This window comes from Opisthocomus hoazin, chromosome 7, assembly GCF_030867145.1.
Source record: "Opisthocomus hoazin isolate bOpiHoa1 chromosome 7, bOpiHoa1.hap1, whole genome shotgun sequence".
NCBI lineage: Eukaryota > Metazoa > Chordata > Aves > Opisthocomiformes > Opisthocomidae > Opisthocomus > Opisthocomus hoazin.
In genome coordinates this window covers 3,244,456-3,263,839 of record NC_134420.1, presented here as the reverse complement: position 1 = coordinate 3,263,839, position 19,384 = coordinate 3,244,456, and the positions used below count along the sequence as shown (strand labels likewise).

The 19,384-nt window shown below is 40.3% G+C and overlaps 1 protein-coding gene across 2 annotated transcripts in view; it reads right to left on the bottom strand.

The window, feature by feature from the left end:
* Positions 1–18,542, bottom strand: part of LOC104337100 (uncharacterized) — a 44,214-nt gene extending 25,672 nt beyond the window's left edge. For both annotated transcript variants that reach the window (XM_075427598.1, XM_075427599.1), the window contains exons 1-14: positions 18,453–18,542; positions 14,861–14,918; positions 14,051–14,194; positions 12,808–12,954; positions 11,548–11,670; positions 10,734–10,901; positions 10,171–10,356; positions 8,554–8,676; positions 8,250–8,363; positions 6,262–6,583; positions 5,808–5,917; positions 5,312–5,429; positions 4,502–4,593; positions 3,405–3,555 (exon numbers count right to left, since the gene is read on the bottom strand). In XM_075427598.1, coding sequence (XP_075283713.1) covers positions 3,405–3,555; positions 4,502–4,593; positions 5,312–5,429; positions 5,808–5,917; positions 6,262–6,583; positions 8,250–8,363; positions 8,554–8,676; positions 10,171–10,356; positions 10,734–10,901; positions 11,548–11,670; positions 12,808–12,954; positions 14,051–14,194; positions 14,861–14,905 — 1,843 coding nt within the window. In that variant the 5' untranslated portion in view covers positions 14,906–14,918; positions 18,453–18,542. The remainder of the gene's footprint in view (positions 1–3,404; positions 3,556–4,501; positions 4,594–5,311; positions 5,430–5,807; positions 5,918–6,261; positions 6,584–8,249; positions 8,364–8,553; positions 8,677–10,170; positions 10,357–10,733; positions 10,902–11,547; positions 11,671–12,807; positions 12,955–14,050; positions 14,195–14,860; positions 14,919–18,452) is intronic.
* Positions 18,543–19,384: the final 842 nt, after the last annotated feature.

Here is a 19,384-nt window from a genome sequence, read left to right as displayed (position 1 = left end):
GAAGCAATCCATTGCGTTCACCTTGTGATTTCCCTCCAACATTACTACGTAGAACCTAAGAATAAAGTCTGCATATCTCACTAAGAAGCAGCAAACTGAAGTCTAACTTTACTTCTTCATCAGCTCTAAATGAAGACTTTATACAGGAGACTGGAAAGGGTGAGGTTATGCTGATACTAAAAAAAAAAGCCAAACAATTCAAATGCCAAACTAGATCTCATTTCAATTTACCAGGTTGAAATATACCTGATTTGTACGACAAAGGAATCAATCAGCTGAGACAGCTGTGGTTTTCACAATCTGAAAAATCACGTTCATTTTTACGGAAATGACATACGTCCCTTTCAGCTTTAATTTTAGTATGAGCTACAAAGCCAGATCATTTGAGGAAGTCACAAGCATCTGTTACACTGCAAACCGGCATCAAACCATCTTATCATAAATTAATAATACCATTCTTCTTAAGACAAATATAAGAATCACTTGTAAATAAACACACTGAGAAAACTCAGAATACGAAAGCTTAGGTAGGCATCCTGTTCATTGTTAGAAATTATTTTTCATTTAAAGTACATTCCCATCTGTTTTGTGATAGGACAAAACATGTTTGGGGTAACAGATTAGGAAATAGACGGTTCATGCAAAGCAGACAGAACAGAACAGCCAGCGAAAAGACATGACAGTAAAGGTGGCTCCATACTTTAACTGAAAATTAGATTAATTAGATAGTTACAAATTTAGCTTTCAATTTAACCACATCACTCCACAGTTGTTCTCACAGCATGCAAAATTCAGGGAACTTATGTCGATGCATCTGTGAGCTAAACACCAGAAACTATTAGGAGATTCAGCCCTGCTGGAAATACTCAGCTTTCATCCCAGCTGTCCAAGGATTATTTCTACCACGAATTTCATCAACACACAATTCTGTAACACCTACTAGACTTAAGTTCTTCCTGTGATATTTCAAAATTACATACTTCACATGTTGTCACAGAAGACTAGAGGAAAAAAGTCAAAGAAAAAAATTAATGTCCCTCTTAAAATGAGGACTGCTAAATTGGATTCTGCTTCTGGTTTTAATTACATTTTGGCTTTTGGCACTGTCACATTATCTGCATTCATTTTACACACCTTTGTTTCTTTTCAAGCATAGATTCTACTGGGATTTTTTTTTTTTAATCATTACACAAACCTCTTCAAAGACACAAAAATTAAAGAAAATTGCCACTGTCACATGAAAAATGAAAGTATAGAAATCAGAGCTTTAGAATGATTTAGAAAACTCAGGCAAGTGTTAAAACACTTTCAGTTAAATTCCACATTGCTTTACCAACAATTAGTAAGTAAATACATTTTCTGATGTTTTAGAGCAGCTTAGGGAGCTTTTCATTTGCAATTATGTCTAATATAAAAACTGCAAAACTTCCCAGAGCGCTTTTCTTCAGATACACACTGCATTTCAATTAACTAATGACGTTTCCGTATTTCCTTGCGTCATTGTACACAGTAAATATCACAATCTCCAGTGGTTTGCAAAGGAAACCAGCCCCAGACTCTAAATGTGATCAAAACCATCATCCTCTACACTTTTGCAGCTCCCCACACATTCAAGCCAGAAGAGACAACGGCCATGTAGGGCCAATTGCCATAGACTACGATGGAATGCTTAATGGGGTTTATATACTGCTTGAAATATTGGTAGCTGGTACTAATGCATGCAACGTTCTGCAATTTATGGGACAGAAGACAGGTTTTTTTTCTTAAAAAACTACTACTGAATTTCAAGTACTACTAAGAACATTTAAATGATTTTGATTCTTACTTAGTCACAACCACCTGCAGCAAGCCAAGAAATTTTCCTCTAGATAAAGTTACTACATAAATATGGAGTCAGCTGTTACTACCAAGGAAAACGAAGAAAGATGATCCAGTTAATATAAAGGAAGAAACAGGTATTGCAAAGCAGAAAAAAAATCAAGCTAAAACCAGCATTTGTTACATGTATTGCTCAAACCCACGTACCACCAATGGCAAATCTTCCAAGGTACTGTTGGCAATTTCCTCAAAAGCAGCAACATGGGAAGAAATCAGCAACAGTACATTACAAGTTGCCACTGCTGCAGGAACCTGCATGCACAAAACTGATGGGAAACTCTGTTCTCACTGGCTGACCAGATCGCAGTGTAGGGTAGGAGTGGAGGGGGAAGGGACGCTGAGTGCTCATCAGGTGTAACGGCAGGAAAAAAGAAACAGAAAGGTCATGCTGATCCCAAGGGGAAAAAACGCAAAATTAAACATGGCCTGACGCAGATGAAATTTTACAACTGTTATTAATATTGCATGTGGACCTGTAGTTACCACAGATGAGGTCATCGGTAGTTTTAATGAAGGGAATACTATTCTCTTTCAATTCCAAAGCATTACATGTGCAAATCGCTCAAAAAGAAGCGACGTGATCCTCAAAACATTTCTATGCTTATGTACTGAACTTCCAAATTAATCATGTAAATGCAAAATAATTCAATCGCAGATTAAAAAGAGAAGGCTCAAATTAACTAACTCGATTAATTATGGAGGTAGGTTGTGCACACGAAAATTTGCCATTAATCCCCACATGGTTCACTAACAGGACAAAAATTACAGTACTAGATTGCATCTAATACTAGATTGCATGGAAATAAGCAGTACAAGCTATCTGAAACTTCACCAGACTTTTCTAAGTTTGAACAGAAGCTGCTTTGCTTTCTTTAATAATTTCGTTTCGTTAATAATTTAGGAAACTACAAAATCTGAGGTTACTTGAAATCTTGTCTTCTCTAAGTCATTTAATAGTCTTAACCAGCTCCAAACCATTGCCAGTTAATGTTACTCAGCTGACTTGTATAAGCAGCACTTACCAACAGATTACTAGATATGCTAAGAAAGGTTTCGCAGTGATTCTGTTTAAAAGACAAACTGTCTCAGGTACATTTTCCTAAAGTGCCCTCTTCAGTCATCAAATTCAGACCAACATTATTGTTTCCCCACACCTTCACCGGTTGTTCTAGGCAGGCAGCTCTCATTTTTCCTGATGAACTTTTTATCATTGATCTTTCATATGCAGACAACAAGCTTCCAAAGTAAATTCAAGCAGTCTTACAGAGCAGCAACTCAGATTGCAAACAGAACAGCATGTCTACTCATAACAATGATACAAAACAAGATGAATGTATGAAAAACAGATTCAAGCAAATAGGAAAAAGGAGAAATTGCAAATTTAAGCAATTTCACTAACTACAAATCTTACGACTACAGAAATGAGTCGCGGTGGTGTGCTACCAATTCAGTCTGAAGTACAGCAGACACACACATATATGTACATCTACAAATACAGTAACTGTATCGTAAATAAAACCATTCACCTTCTCTCTCCTCCTCAATCTGAGCCATTCTCAAGGCCATAGCAGATTTCTCTTCTCTGACTTGATCGCGGGACTCCTCTGACTCTGGCACATTCTCCTGCCATTCCAAGAGCTGATGCTGCAGTTCATCCACACTACCTGATTCACTGGCCTAACAAGAGAAATTGTACAGGAAAACATATTTACCAAATCCCACTGCAAATGTAAATAACATTTTAAGTTGGGAAGCCATTCACAGACAACACAATCCAACTCACCACCTTACATAAATAAAAATCTGTGAAAGTGATAATTGTTTTCTATACTATGCAAAAAAGCAAGCATCACCACTTCACAAAATATCAAAACTGCTACTGCAAGTTGCACTTTCAATCTGAAATGTTTTTAAATAAAAAATGACTTTTTTCCACCAAGATATTTTTGTTGCACATTTTCATCTTGGCAACGTTGCCAAGTAAAACAATATTCAACTGTCTTGATGTGGGAAAACAAACCTCTATTAACTTCTTTCCCCACAAACAGAATTAAAAAGTTTCTGCCTTCCCATCAAAATAAAAACTATTTTAAGATTCTACCAAAAACACCCAACTTGTCCACAAAATTTGGAAAAACTCTTTTTCAGCAAAGTATAATTAACCGTTTCAAACTGGCTCTGCTGCTAGGGCTGCACAAAGTTGCCGTGATTAATGCATACCATCAGTCCATTTAAAGCCCTGTAGGAATATTGTCTGAGTCTTCTCACTTTATTATCCAGACCTATACATTTGTCAAAGTTACAGCTATTATTTCCTTCTGAAACGTAGTCATATTGTATGCAAAGTAACAGCCACACTTTCATGACTCATGTTAAACTTAACTAAACTAATAGTAAACTGTATGGAAAAATATCATTTAAGGTACGTGGAAAAGCAAGTAGAAATCAATCTTTTTAAGTAATTCAAAACCTGTCAGCTTGTTATCCAACTGAACAGCTGACGCTGACGATTCCATTTATCACCAAATTAATTTCCAGCTCCAAAATACAGCTAATACACTTTTCAAAGACTAATTAGCACTGTTTGAGTTACTAAGACATACAAAACAATTTGAAATTTAACCTGTGAAGCTGCCCTCTTTGTAACTTGGTCAAGATCAGCTTGCAACTTCCTTTGCTGTTCTTCATAGACTTCCAGCTTAGTCAGCAACTCTTCTACAAACATATAATAAATTTGGCTTATTAGGACACAAAACTAATAGGAAGATCAATTTAAAAGAGAGATTCAAAATGAAAATTCAGATGATAATTCATTTCAGTTAGAAGACTGGGCTGTGCTATCCATCTACCCATGAAATTAAATTCTTAATTATTAAACATTGAAGAGTGCTTTAAATGCTAACAATTTAGACTGGCAAACTGAAAATTCTACCGTCTCCCATTTACAGAAAGGATGTCAATGAAAATAACACAAGGTGAAACAGAAAAATCTCTCACAGAACTCTCATTTGAACTGTCTGAGGCTTTAAGCAAAAATTCTCTCTCAAATCCTTACCAAAGAAAAGATAATTCTTCATCTACTTGAAACTCACTGCTCTCAGATGTTTATTGCACATACTCTGATTAATTTTCCATACTTGGTCTCATTCTTTGTCCTAAGAAGATGCCTCTTCCACTTCCTGGAGATGCTTACACATACTCTGCCTAAGCCTAAATGCAACAAGAATCACGCGCAGGTAGATTTGGGGAAGGAAAAGCTGAGCCGTAACTCTCGCTTAAGTACTGCATGCTATTGTTCAAAGTTGCACGGAGTTACTTCAGCATCTGTTTTAAAAAAAAGATACACTGCAAAAATGAAAATGAGAAAGTTCATTTATCTTTGTCTCTTTATTTTCAGTCATCTGCAAAGGAAAAAGATTTTTTTTTTTTTTACCATTCTGAGTTCTGATTTCATATAATGATTGCATTTTTGACTGTAGTTCTTCATTTTCAGTTTCTAATTCAGAGATACGATTGTTTAAGGCAGATACATCATTATTCTTTGATGAGAACTAAAAGAAAAAAACAGTTATGAGGTTTTTCAAATGCACCAAAACACCAGAAATACAGCATAGTCAATGCAACTCTTCCAATTTTTTAGTAACATTTAGAGTATCTATTTTGCTAATATTGGAGAGTGCAGTACACTAGCTAATCTCTAACAAATTCACCCCTGAATGCTAGTAACACCAGTTTCTACTACTTTTTGTTGAAAATTCATCCTGTATCAACATTTTACGTCCATTCATTTTTTTATACATTATTTCATATATAAAGATACTTTGAGTATATGCTTTTAATTTTGTATTTTTTTACTTTTTCCAGTCAAATCTCCAAGCACAGTAGTTTTTAAAACACGCGTGGACTGTTAAACATTATGTTACACATACATTTTTTAGTTCATCCTCCAGTTGTTTGATTCTTGATTTAGACCAAGCCTTCATTCTCAGAAACTTTGCTTCAGACTTGCTGGCCTCTTCAGTTTTCAATTTCACTTGTACTAAAAAACAAGACACAAAAATTATTTAAAACCCTAGAAATATTAATACAAGTCCTGTTTAATTCCTTCAGCAATTGGAAGTTATACAAACCAACTGCATTTAAAGAAAAACAGAACAATAAGAAATGTAGTGAGATGTTTACAACTGATGAGATTATCTTGGTATTCCTGTAACTCTCATTATTACAGTATTTGGTAACAGATACTTTGTAATTAGTGTGGCAGTAACTCTTCCACCAAATTTGGTGTAGTTCTACTTGCAACAGGTATGGAACTGGCATACAATACATAACGGTCTGGAGCAAAGGAACTGTTTGTAGGTAGCAGCTGTTTAAACAGGATACCTTCTAAATCTTCCATCTTCTCTTTGGTTACAGACTCCAGATCCCTAACTTCTTTTGAGTTAGTTTGTCCACTACCACTTAATTCCGCCACTTGTTTCTTAAGTTGGAACAGGGCCTGATCTTTCTCCTGAAGCTCAGTTTCATGTTTCTCTTGAATATCGTGCAGTTCAGCATTATATTTCTCCTTAACTTTTGTCATTTCAAGCTCATGTTTCTCCATCATGTCTCTTAACTGGGCTCTCATTACATGTTTCTCAGCATCCAGTTTAGACTGGAGGTTTTCTTTTTCAGACAGAAGACGTTTCAGGTTTTCATTAATCTCCTGTTAGAAAAAAAAAACCAAAACACTTTATATTTTAATGCAAAGTATTTTTAGTACCACTGCCAAATATTGTACCTATATTCCTACACATTCTGCAATCAGAAATCAGGGCTACTGTTGGTAATCCGGTTCTACCACAAAAGCTACTCAGCTCTGACTTGCCAAGACAGAAGTGGGGACTTCAGCAAAACGGCATCACTATGTGAGTGCAAACTATGTGCAACCTCTCCCATAGGCACAAATGGAATAAAAAAGATTGTTTGATTCTATGGAATATAAAAAAAAAAAAAAAACAAAAAAAACCAGAAGCAGATCTCTAACAGTGATCCCAAAGATTAAGAATGCTCACCACAACACCACCCACGTGTTAGCATCTACATCCATTAAAGTTGGCAAACTGATCTAGTTCTTCTTCACATTATTTTGTTGCTATCTAGTTTTATATTAGTGCTTATTCTACTTTTAGTGCCTCTACATTGGTTATTTTAATATATAAAGAGGTAGAAAGGATTACAGATCACTGTAGCAGAGCAATCCACTCACATTAGATCTGCTGTTCAAAAAACTACTTTCGTGATACATAAACCCAGGAATATAAACTGTCCAAGCAAAGAAGCCATGCAGAACAGCAGAGGGAACATTTCCAGAATATGGTCAAAAACTGCTTACGTAAATAAAGCAAGGCTTCCTTCCATTTTAATACTTAAGTTGTAACGGAATCTCAGCGTTAAGTGCATTAAGTTCATGTTGTCACAGTCAAATCTTCCCCCTGACCTCAAGGTGTGCATTTCTGTCCCCTCAACATGCTAGCATTAGCTACCACCACTTCTTGCAGAGCATCACTGTGGGAAGATGCATCCAACCCAAAAGAAAAAAAAAAACAACAAACAAAAAACAACAAAACCCTGCATAAGGCAGGAGGAATATCAAATGGGAAGGACAAATGAAACAGGCTTAAACTACCATGAATCTTAACTACCTGAGCAGGACAACCACCTGGCTACACAGCTGAAACTATTTCTAGTAAGATTTTGATTCTGGCAGCCCTCTCGGTAAGTTGAAAATCTGTTGGGAACAGTACAGATAAAATGCCGGACCTGGCACCCCAGACAGGCTATAACGTGGCTGTTCCAGCAGAGTCCCCAACGCCTATCTGAGAGGCTGCAACGTCCTTTTTCTACATTGCTGAACGGAAGCAGCAGCACTCAAAGGCTATAATCAAGAGTTCACACTAGAACTTGATTCGGTATTGCTTTTGCAATCAGTAGAAATACAGCGTAAGGAAAGGCACGCTACTAGCAAAACACTCTCCTGGGGAAAAAATGAAAGCCTCGCTTTTAGGGCTTACTCCAGTCTCTTAACTGGGGAAGCTGATATCTCTCGACAGCAAAAAGCCTTCCCTGCATGGCGAGTTCCCAAAATGAACACAGACAAACTATGGATGAGAGCTGACAGTTCTGTATTTTACAGACTTGACCTCTCCGTTCAGTTAATTTCCTAACCGAAATCAATGTTTATTCACACAGCTATGGTCGCATTATTAGCACATCTCAAAGCTTCCCAGAGAACTGCCTGAATGTGTGACACAAAATCATCTTCTGTGTGCATGCAGACAGCTTTTTCAGCTTGTATTTGACCTGATGAGCTTAGCTGTGCTATTTCTTACTTTCAGTTGCTGGTCCTTGGCATCCAGTTCTTTTTGCAAGACATCTATCACTTGCGTCCTTCCCAGCATGACTTCTTCCTTTTCATGGAGCTTCTGTTTCAAGGCCTTTAGTAGCTAGCAAAAAAAACAAACAAGCAAGCAATCAGTAAAGGGGTTCAGACTTTCAGAAGAGAAAGAAAAAGACTTATCTTTATTTTCCCAACCAGGCGTCTGAACTGTGCCGCAGAGATTAGTAATTACATGATTCCAAATTGCCATATCTAACCAAAGCAAAGCAAGCTGCTGAGTTTCCAAAGCAGCCTACCTGTTCTAGGTCAGCACTTGCATCAGATTTGGCAGCTAATTTAAAGAGCTCCTGCTCATGCTTTTCTCTCTGTGCTCCCAGTTCCCTTTCCTTTTCCTGGATAATATTTTGAAAGACACGTACCTGAAAACACATAGAAAGTAAATATGAAACCAGTCTACAAAGGTATAGTAGAAGTACACTGAACAGTCTAAGTAATGGTACAGCAAGATAATGTATGCTACCTCAAGACTGAGTTTTGCTGCCGCTTAACCGTAAATACACTAATCAGTCAGTGATTACTGAGGTCAGCGGTGCATGCGAATAAACCTCCAACTTCCAGAAAATTTGTCTCAATTCCACAATAACAAACTTTCAAGGAGAAGCATCGTACCGTTCATTTTTGTTTAATATCACAGATCTTCACCTTTCTTTTTTGGATGCCAGTGTTCTGAGACTTTTAATTTCTAAAACATTGCACTGATCGTGTTCATTTCCAGCAAGTTTTTATCAATTAAGACCAAATGGCAGCTTTGTCACCTAGCTGCCTCCTCCACAAAAACCTCTGTTCTACCTCCAATGTGCCTTTGTCAGCTATCTTACAATTATTATAAGAACCAGATATAATTTTTGGACTCTCACTAACAAAATTTTGAATAAACTCACATCAACTCCTACCCAGATTTATAGCTGAGTGATGACACTGTGCTCACCAAAATGGCTTTCACGGTCTCAACTGTTTGTCTTTTTCTTTCTGTACTGTATCTAAACTAATTCCCTGTGTGCTACTGAACAGATGTGGTCACGTTCAGGATCAAAAGTAGCATTTTTGTTACAGATAAAGTAAACTCAGACATCAAATTATGTACAACACTGTTCATCTCAGTATGTCCCCCATGGCAAAACTCAAGTGCCGAGAGGTCAGGCACACTGCATTAAAATCTGAGATTTAGCTTCCAAGAGAGTTGGAAGAGCTTGGTAACGTCAAGGAACGGATAACATCAAGGAATGGCTCCCCACTGCCACTTTTTTTTTTTTAAAGTATTATTTAACAAAACTGTTGTTGTTTGTCTTCGCCTGTTAATCAGCTGCTAACACCCAGAAACATTTCCCATTAAGTACTCGAAACTTCAGCTGTTTTTCAGTCAGGAGGAAAACCATAGTGTTTTTCCATGCTCGCATGCTAAGAAGTGTGCCAGACAGCTCACAGCACAAGTGAAAGTGATCTGCCAAGCAGTCATTTGTGCCATGAATGATTCCAATGATCCAAAAACGCTACCACCCATAGTATGTGCACATTTTTGCACCTTCAAACACAGCGCTACAAGAAAGAGGCGTCTGGCGGTTCTTCAGCCAGAATTCTGCACAACTCGTTTCACTGTTACACACCAGTTCCTCCGTGCCCAAACACCAGCCGCATCCTCAAACTCCTTCCTTGCATAAAACTTTCAGATTCAGTTATCGTCAGCACAAACCATCTACTACTTCATTACTCTCATTTTGTCTGATCACCATATAGACCTTGACTCAACGATCATCCAAAACTAAAAATGGCATTTCTTAACTATGGAGATAGAAACACCACAGCCAAGATACCATTCTTCCACCAAAGAATGCATTTTTAATGTGTTTACTTACATTTTCCATATATGTAGCTTCTTTTCCTTGGAAACGCTCTCTTTCTTTGCTCTGAATATTTTTAAGACTTTCAATCTGCTCCTGGAACAAGCTACATTTCTCTTCACTCTCTCCAACCCTCTTGGTAAGGTTCTGAACTAGAATCTGCATGCTTTGTAGCGAGGATTCTTTAACAGCCAGCTCATTCTTTAGAATGCAAACCAAAATACAATTAAGAGAACAGACCCAGAAAAAAGATACAGTAATCATCATGAAGCTGTCTCCTAGCCCTTCCCTCAGAGTTCGAACAACATTAAACTCAAAGCTCAGGTTTGGTTTTAGTTTGAATGAAATTTCTCAGCACCTTCTGAAATCGATCCTAATACATATAAACAATACTGACAAAAGTAATAAAGAAATATAGATCTACTAACGTCAATGAAAATAATCAGTAAAGAATTTTGATTCACGTGAATAAGTGCAGAGGATTTGTGCTTCACAGAAAGATGCACCGTATAACGCATCAGAATTTGCTGATTCCTTGAAATCTCGATGGAGATTTTCTATTTCAGCTGCTAATATACCTTCAGTTCTTCATTGGGCAAGAGTATTTCATTGGCAACACCACTTGACCCACACGCTATCTGTAAATCGATGATGTAAGCATCTCTTTCAGCTAACTTCTTCTCTTTCTCTGCCAGCATGGCATCCATTTCAGCCCCACGACAGCGCTGGGCCTCCAGTTCAACACTCTGAAAACGTAAAGACAGCACTGATGGTCATGTATACTTCCACCATCTACAGCACAGAAGAACGGTTTAATTGTGTCCTTATTGCCTGTTTCAGGGTGCTGAAAAAATTACAATCAGATTTCTTTAATTCTTTGATTTCTTTAATTACTGAGCCTTTCTCTCTGAAATTCTGCAGCATTCACATTCCTGCCACCTTCCAGTGTCAACAGCCACGTCCACAAAACCCATCACTGCACACAACAGCTACAAACCATAACACGAAATCATCCCTTGACTACATTTCTTCCTGCTAGGCCTTCTTTTCGCAACAGGAACAAAACAAGAAAAACAGCATTTTGGTTCAAAACACAAGATTTACATATAACATTAACACACAAAGTTCATATTCGTGCATCCTGTTCCATTCATTTTCAAACAACTACAGAAGCATGCTTGAGAATTCACTGCTCCCTGAAGACACGACACAGCTCTCACTGTGTTTGCAGCATATAAACTTCTCCGTCTACTCAACAGAAAACTCCAGAATATCTATTTAGTAATGCAACATATAATTCAGTATATAAACATATTTCAATAAATATATTTAAACACAATCCTACGCCATAAATGTAAAAAAACACACACTTGGCATCATATAAAATAGCACCTTTCTTTGTAGCTCTTCATTTTTTTGTTTGATCTGGGATTCCAATTCTTCTATTCTCCTTCTCAGTACTAATATTTTTGCCCGATTTGCCGCAGCATTTTCCTGGTCACCATCTTTTGACGCCTGTAAAAAGGGAGTTTTGCATTCCATAAATGCCTGACTTCTGCAGCTCTACCTATTCACATAATACTGTCGAGAAAAAGTGGGCTTTACTCACAGTTTGTGTTTCAGTTTTCTTACCTATTATGTATTCCATGTAGAAGCTAGGCAAAGCAGGCACAGAACTTGTACAAAGCTTGTAAAAATATTCGTATTTAAATTATTAATGATAATTATTGGTGCAAAGTGGACTGAAATGTGCAATAATGACATTCATTTCCTCTGGCCATTGTAACCCCTATAATCTGGCAAGTGTAGTCCATAGAACTCAGGGGGAAAAAAGCACTACTGGGGGGGTAAAGTGTAAACTAAACTGTTCCTAAGCACAATGTTTCCAGTTAGAATTTCAGTAGGTATAACTCCTGGGTTACAGAAATTATTTGCACTACAAAAGAAGTGAAGTGCAGTCGCTAAGAATACATTGTATTAGCAAAATAGATCGGACGCATAAACACTGCATGTCTTTGAGGACACCCAGGGGCTTCAACAAACCGATCAGTTTCTGTTCCCTTTCAGCATAGCTTTCAAAAGCAAATGCCATAGAAATATTAAAGCCTCACTAAAGTTATTTTAGAAGCTGTATGAAGTCAAAGTATGCTATTTGGAAGAAATCAAAGTCTACTCACAACACTGCACCTACTACAAACAGATCTGAGAATCTTTTTTAACAGTAAACACTGGTCACTTCAATGAGACATTCCTACACTTCATTTACATTTTGCCACCAAGGACATTTTCATAGTTCCATTTCTTATCTTGGACATTAAATTAACAAGTTGGTTTTTGGTTTTGTTTCTTCTCAAAAACTTCTCTTCCTGATTCACATCTGCTCAAAGTTTCAGCTGCTAAGAAGATGAAGATCAGCAAGGACTTTTGTTTTTTTACTAAAATAATTTGAAAGGAATGTACAATTTTCTAAACTCCTATAGAAAGAGCGAAACAGAAATACACAGATGGACCGACAGCATCCACGCAGTCCACCCTGATCGTAATCTGACGCAGCTCAAAATTTAAACTCCAGTTCTACATTTGAGTCCAGCATGCAAAACTGTCTACAGACTTACAGAACTTCTGTCTGCTTTAAAATATAAGGACGCTTACCTTTTTTTGTTCTGCTCTTGCCTCTAAGCCTCCTGATGCTGCTAACTGTTTCTTAAGCTCTTCCAATTGTGAGGTTAATGATGCAACCTTGGCTTTGTTTTGCAGCTTGAGCTTGGAGAGTTTGGCACCAGCAGATTCCTTTTCCTCCTACAAACATCAGGAAGGACTGCATTAGCTACATGAACAACTGCACGAGGAGTGCATCCTTCAATTCCTCCATTGAAAAAAAAAAAATGAGAGCGAGAAATCTGAAGTGATTACCCAAAACATGTTTCCCCTGAAGAGACATTATCATGTCACATGCAACAGTTCTGCACACATGAAACAACCTTCCTTTCGTTATTTCCGCTTTCTGCACGTGGTTATTATTATTATTGTATGGAATCCAGAGCATTACGATGTTAGAAATTTTTCCATTTTTTGATAGCAATACAATTTCAGGGCTTGATTTTTTAACAACAAGACTTAAGTTTTCTTTCTTTAGATGCAAAAACAAAGACATCTTCATACTACTAGAAATGTGTATTTCATTTTGTTTAGAGAGACGGCTATGAGTTTTACAAAATCCAATATTCTAACGCCTGGCTGTTAGTGTCCACAGAAGACATTTTTTACAAAGCATAAAATTAGTCTCTTGCAGAAACAGACCAACCTTACGACTGTTTAAAAAACAACAGCGTAAAGAATAACAAACCCTCAAGTCTTCAGGATATTGGATATACGTTCTTTCTAGTTCCTTCCTTCCTAACACCAGTCAAAAGCAGAGGATAATATATAGTAGCATTAATACTAAGATCATTATACAACAAAAAGACATTTTGTAGTGGAAGGAGAAATACAAAATCATCTACAGAAATTCATTTTGAGGTAAGCTGGCATCTCTCTAAGTGTCCAGTAATGATCTGAGTGGTGGTTTTCCCCGTATTTAGCCAAAACCGACCATGCACCACTAGCTCTCAGAAAGCCAGTCTGTCCCTCGCAATTATTAAGTGCATCTGCTCATGCAAGGAACACATGTTGCTTTTGTAATACCCAAACCCAGTTACACTTTTGGAACAGAATACACAGCGGCAAAAAGTAGTAACATCCAGGAACCGTAACAGCTAAATGTGACCAACGCTTCTTGTGTTCCTAGAGTTGCTGTAACCACATATAATCCTGTATCTACAAAAACTGCTCATGATAAACAGCACTGATCGGGCTTATTTAAAAAGTCTTTTTGACACGAATGCACGCACAGTACCTTTAACTGAAGATCTTTATTTCGAAGCTCAGCATCCTTCTCCCTGAGCAGCTCCTTTAGCTGTGCAACCAGCTGCTCAGTACTGGTCAGCTGTTCGGTCAAATCTGTCACTGACGTGCTTCTTGCATCTCGCGAGCCTGCAGCCTGCAGACATTGAGTATACTTTGAGCAAACAAAATGCTGCAGACAATACTGCTTTTGCAAAAAGGCTTCGGTTGGGGTTTGGTTGGGGTTTTTGCAAACACCCTCAGCAAATCTTATTAGAGTGCAATACTAAAACTTACATATACTGTATGCACCTATACCAGACCATGTTTAGCAAGTTTGATAGACACATGAAATTATAAATCTTTGAAACTGGGTTAGGAATCTTACTTTGAAATATAGCAGAGCCATCAAAGCATCCTAGGTATCTAACACTGAATTTCCTCAGTCACGGGATTTGCACTGTAACACCAGTAGTGTTACTGAACCTAGTGGCAATAAAACAGTGATATTGAACATACTACACACAAAAGATACGGTTGGGATAAAGCCTCTGTAACTCCTACAGATGTTTTCTTAAAGCAAGATCAGTGTAGCGAAGAGGGACAGGGCAGCTGTGTTACACGCGGGAGGTTAAATACCAAGTAGACGGGAAGAAAGAACCCAGCCTATCTTTTAGAGTCCTAAAGCTGAGTCACGGTAAAACCAGTTAAGCAACTTGTTTACAAAAGAACAAACAGGTACGTTCAGTATATCATCAGTTAAGGATTCTCGATGTCAGAAACTCTTAGGAAAATCTTATTTTAATACTAATTCAATACTTACCTCTGTTTGGGAAGGAGAATCATCTCTGCTACCCCATTTCCACATAGTTTCACGATGGCTATGGAAACATAAATGAAACAATACCACAGTAAGGATCAGTGACTCTCAGATAACTGTCATTAACTCATACTTCTCTCTACATATCTCCCTGTAAAATGCTTGACGGTATTTTTTTTTGCTCAATTCTGACAGCACCTCTGATTTCCACCACATTACTAATTGTTGCCAAACAATGAAATTACTTATAAAATATGCACAATATGCCTTTTCTAAAAACTGCTAGTCAGTAAAATTTCAATACTATCCAAAATAACCCAAAGAAGTCTTCAAAGGGTGAGTGCCACGAAGTGTTATTAAGCATAGCTGCTTCTCCCACATGTAAATAGGAGATACAAACCACATCCAGTTTGCTAACATTGAACCTGACCGTAAGCAGTGCCTGCCACTGCAATGGAACATGGAGTAGATCAGTGCATCTTTCTACAAAATCAACCATACAGACTAAAAACATTACAGAACATCAAACTGCTTTAATTGCTGTGCGACTGCTGCATACCTGCGAAACACAACAAGCGTTGCAACCCTCGAGGCCGCTGCCCTGCCTATAAAACGCCTGCGCCTGAAACCCCAGCAACGGCAAGTGTTCCTTGCTGCTTCTGCTCACAATCCAGTACCACAAATTTCTAAATGGCACCACAATACCAGACACACGAATAAGTGCAGTTTCTGATCACAGAAAGCTGTAGCTTCCCAATAAACACAAGTAGAGGCCATAAGAAGGTTTTAAAAAGCAAAATCCTAAAGACCAAGCAGGTACAAGGCAGCTCAAAGGTTAAGACTTTTACTGAATAGTGGTGACAAACTTGGCTCAGAGAAAAAATGGGCAAAGGTTTTAAAGTAGCCCATGTGGTAAATTTCACATTGTCTCTTGGAGATAGAATCTTACAAGCAGACTAACCTCTCTCGCTCAGCCTCTGCATAACATTCCCAATCGCAGCATGAAGTGAAAAGAGAAGCTGCACCTGTTCTCTAATTTTCACTCTCAACTAGCAACAGCCAGAGGAAAATAATCTCTCCTCTCTAATCTGTATTCCAGACTTAGGAAATACGCTTACACAGATCAGTCCTGAAGTTGGAAAGTAGTTTATAATAAATATCAGCACATAGCTTCTCTGAAAAAGTATGCAGAATGATAGCAGGCGCTGCTTTTAACGCTGTTCATCGTTCCAAAGCTAAAACCAGGAATCACAGCCTGCAATCTATGGCCTACATTATCTACAAGGTCAGTCTGGATTCTGCTAAGAACCTTTACTAACTTTGAAATCAACAAACAGGACATGGACTTGGGGATGGGAATTACAGAACTTCTCAGTAAAAACACCTCTCGTAACTCCTCCACGGCCGTCACATCAAATCTGTTCTCAATGAAAAGCTCAGTTCCAGATACAGAAAAGGCTTACCCAGCTACGAAGAGGGCAAAATGACTCACTAGATGTAACGTGGTGGTACGTTTCTATTTAATTTATGAATATTTAGCTCATTTCCAGCTCTGACTGATGCAATCACTTCTGCTCACTTCACGTGCCAGCATTGCTACCTGAATACCTTAACTGTTACTTTCTGATGTATTTTTATTTACATCACAGACAGTAAATATTGACGAGTTTTCCAAACCAAGCTAGGAAACAAAACTGAACAGACTTTCCTTCCCCAGTGTGAAATCAACCAGTAACTTCTTTGGCTTTTCCTCTGGGGTACAGATGCAAGTTCAAGCACCGAAACTGGTCAAGCTGCAATCTGAATGCTGGACCGCTCAATCCAACCCCTTCTCCTCGCAGTACAGCTAAACACAATTCAATGAAGTTTTCTATCACCCTTTTCCTTCCTTTCGCAGCCTATGTCCTGGACACAGCACTATCAGCCATCAAGCACAAGAGAAGCAGGGAGTCCACATTACCCGTGACTACCCTCTCCGCAGTTTTCACAGGGACAGATCATTTGTCTCTCCCCTGTAAGTTCAAACCGCTCGCCCTCACTTTCAAGGTTTCACATTGCTTCATCACCACCAGTACCTCACCCTGCTCTTTGTCTTGCATAGTCTACTGTGTTGGTAACCACTCTTTGCCATCCACTATGCCCTCATCTCCATTAATCTCTTCTTCACTGAAGAACAACAGGCAGGATAGTCAAACTTTTCACAAATTCCACGAGATACCACAGAGGCCCACTTAATTTTAGAAAACGGGTTTCTTCTGATGATCACAGCACAACTGAGGTTTCGGCTCTTATCGTAACGGGATGTTACCAAGAAGAAAAGTCCTATTGGCAGCTTTGACTTCATACTCCTCCGTTCCGTTGTCCCAGCACTAGCTGCAGCCAAATCCAGCTACAGATTTCAGCAGCAGCTCCTACTCAAGCGGTCACAGAAGTCCCACGGCTCGAGAGCGGCCAATCTACACGGCGAAATATTGAACTGCATTGTTACAAATACCTATTGGGACGACTACGGAGGCAGGCAAACAGTCCACTGGCTCACACAGAACTTCTCGCGTTCGTCTAACCCTCCCCACATCTATTCCAAAGTCATTCTGATACAAAAAATGGCTTCAAAGAGCACTCCTTTGAGTTCTCACTACGATGCTATTTAGCTGCGACCTTTCCCTCTTCTCTTGCAGAAATACAGACTATGGAAGTAAACGCTGAGGCAGAACTCTGCTCCTCTTACTACCAAAGGAGGTAACGGTCATCGCCTTGCTCCTCTTCCACAAGACTACAGCAGAAAACCAGACAACAGCAGAAGCGTGTAAAAACACAGGTAAGCATTTTAATTATTTTCTTACTGTATCTGCACATTTTTGTTTGCATCCTTGTTTGATGGCTCACGGAGATGCTGGTTCTTCTGCGGAGTAAGCTACATTGGCTTTCAAACGGCCTGTGCCATCTACGACTGGAAAGCTCTTGGACAAACAGTGCACAAACATCTGACACACAGCAAAGACGCACTGAAGCCGTGTTGATTGCACCACAAGCGCTCCGTAAAGTTAATACAACAGCACATTTACACAGCTATTGCTTGTGTCTCTTACAAACATTATTTCTTAATAACACTGACCACACTTTGCTCTTGAGAATATATACACTAGGGCAGTCCCACTCTCTCCGCTGCACCAGCACTGCACAAGTGAGACCCCGGCACCGCAGAAAGCAGCTGCACGGGGGGACGCAGAGCAGCAGCTTCTCCCACCGCAGCAGCCGGCTGCAGTCGCTCCTGCCCGGTGCTTCTGCGGTGCGGTGCTACCGGCAGCCTGGGACCGGCGGGGCACGGCAGACACACACACAACACCCCCCCACCCGGTTTTGCCGGGGCTCCCCGGGGCTCAACGCCTGAAGCACGGCAAGCCCCGCGCCGGGGGCCACTCCTCAGCCCGCCTCAGAGGCAGGCACAAGGCAGGGACACCCCCCACCCCCCGCCCCGGCCTGCTCCGGAGAGGCGGCGAACGGGCCCGGCGGCCTTCGCCGAGGCTCAGCAGAGCCGGCCGGCGGCGGGAAGGGAACAAAGCACAGCGGAGCGAACCCCTGAGGCCCCACTCACCGGCGATGGGGAGGCCGGGCCCTGTGCAGCGCAGCCGGTCACCGTCACCGCCGCCTCACCTCCCCCCTCCCGTCCTCCTCCTCCTCAGCGCGGCCCCCGCCGCCCGCGCCGCGCCCCGGAGGGAGACGTTACCTGGCGGCGCCAACGCCCCCCAGCGGCGCGGAGGTTCCCTCTCAGCCTTCTCCAGGCTGAACAAGCCCAGCTCCCTCAGCCTCTCCTCGTAGGAGAGATGCTCCAGGCCCCTTATCCTTCTCGTAGCCCTCCGCTGGACTCTCCAGTAGCTCCTCATCTTTCTTGAACTGGGGAGCCCAGCACTGGACACAGCACTCCTGAAGGAGCCTCACCAGGGCAGAGCAGAGGGGAAGGAGAACATCCCTCGACCTGCTGGCCACACTCCTCCTAATGCATCCCAGGATTCCACTGGCCTTCTTGGCACCCAGGGCACACTGCTGGCTCATGGTCACCTTGTTGTCCACCAGCACACCCAGGTCCCTCTCCCCAGAGCTGCTCTCCAGCAGGTCCACCCCAGCCTGTACTGGTGCATGGGGTTGTTCCTCCCCAGGTGTAGGACCCTGCACTTGCCCTTACTGAACTTCATCAGGTTCCTCTGTGCCCGACTCTCCAGCCTGTCCAGGTCTCACCGGATGGCAGCATGGCCTGCCGGTGTATCCACCACTCCTCCCAGTTCTGTGTCATCAGCAAACTTGCTGAGGGTGCACTCTAACTCTGCATCCAGGTCATTGATGAAGAAGTTGAACAAGACTGGGCCAAGTACTGACCCCGCGGGGACACCACTAGTTACAGGCCTCCAGCTAGACTCAGTGCGAACATGTCGTGTTCCTCCCAGCAAAAGCCTGTGGGTGTCCGAAAGTACAACGGACCACAAACTGGTCAAAATGTCACCTCGGCAAGCAAATAAAACCAGATTAAAA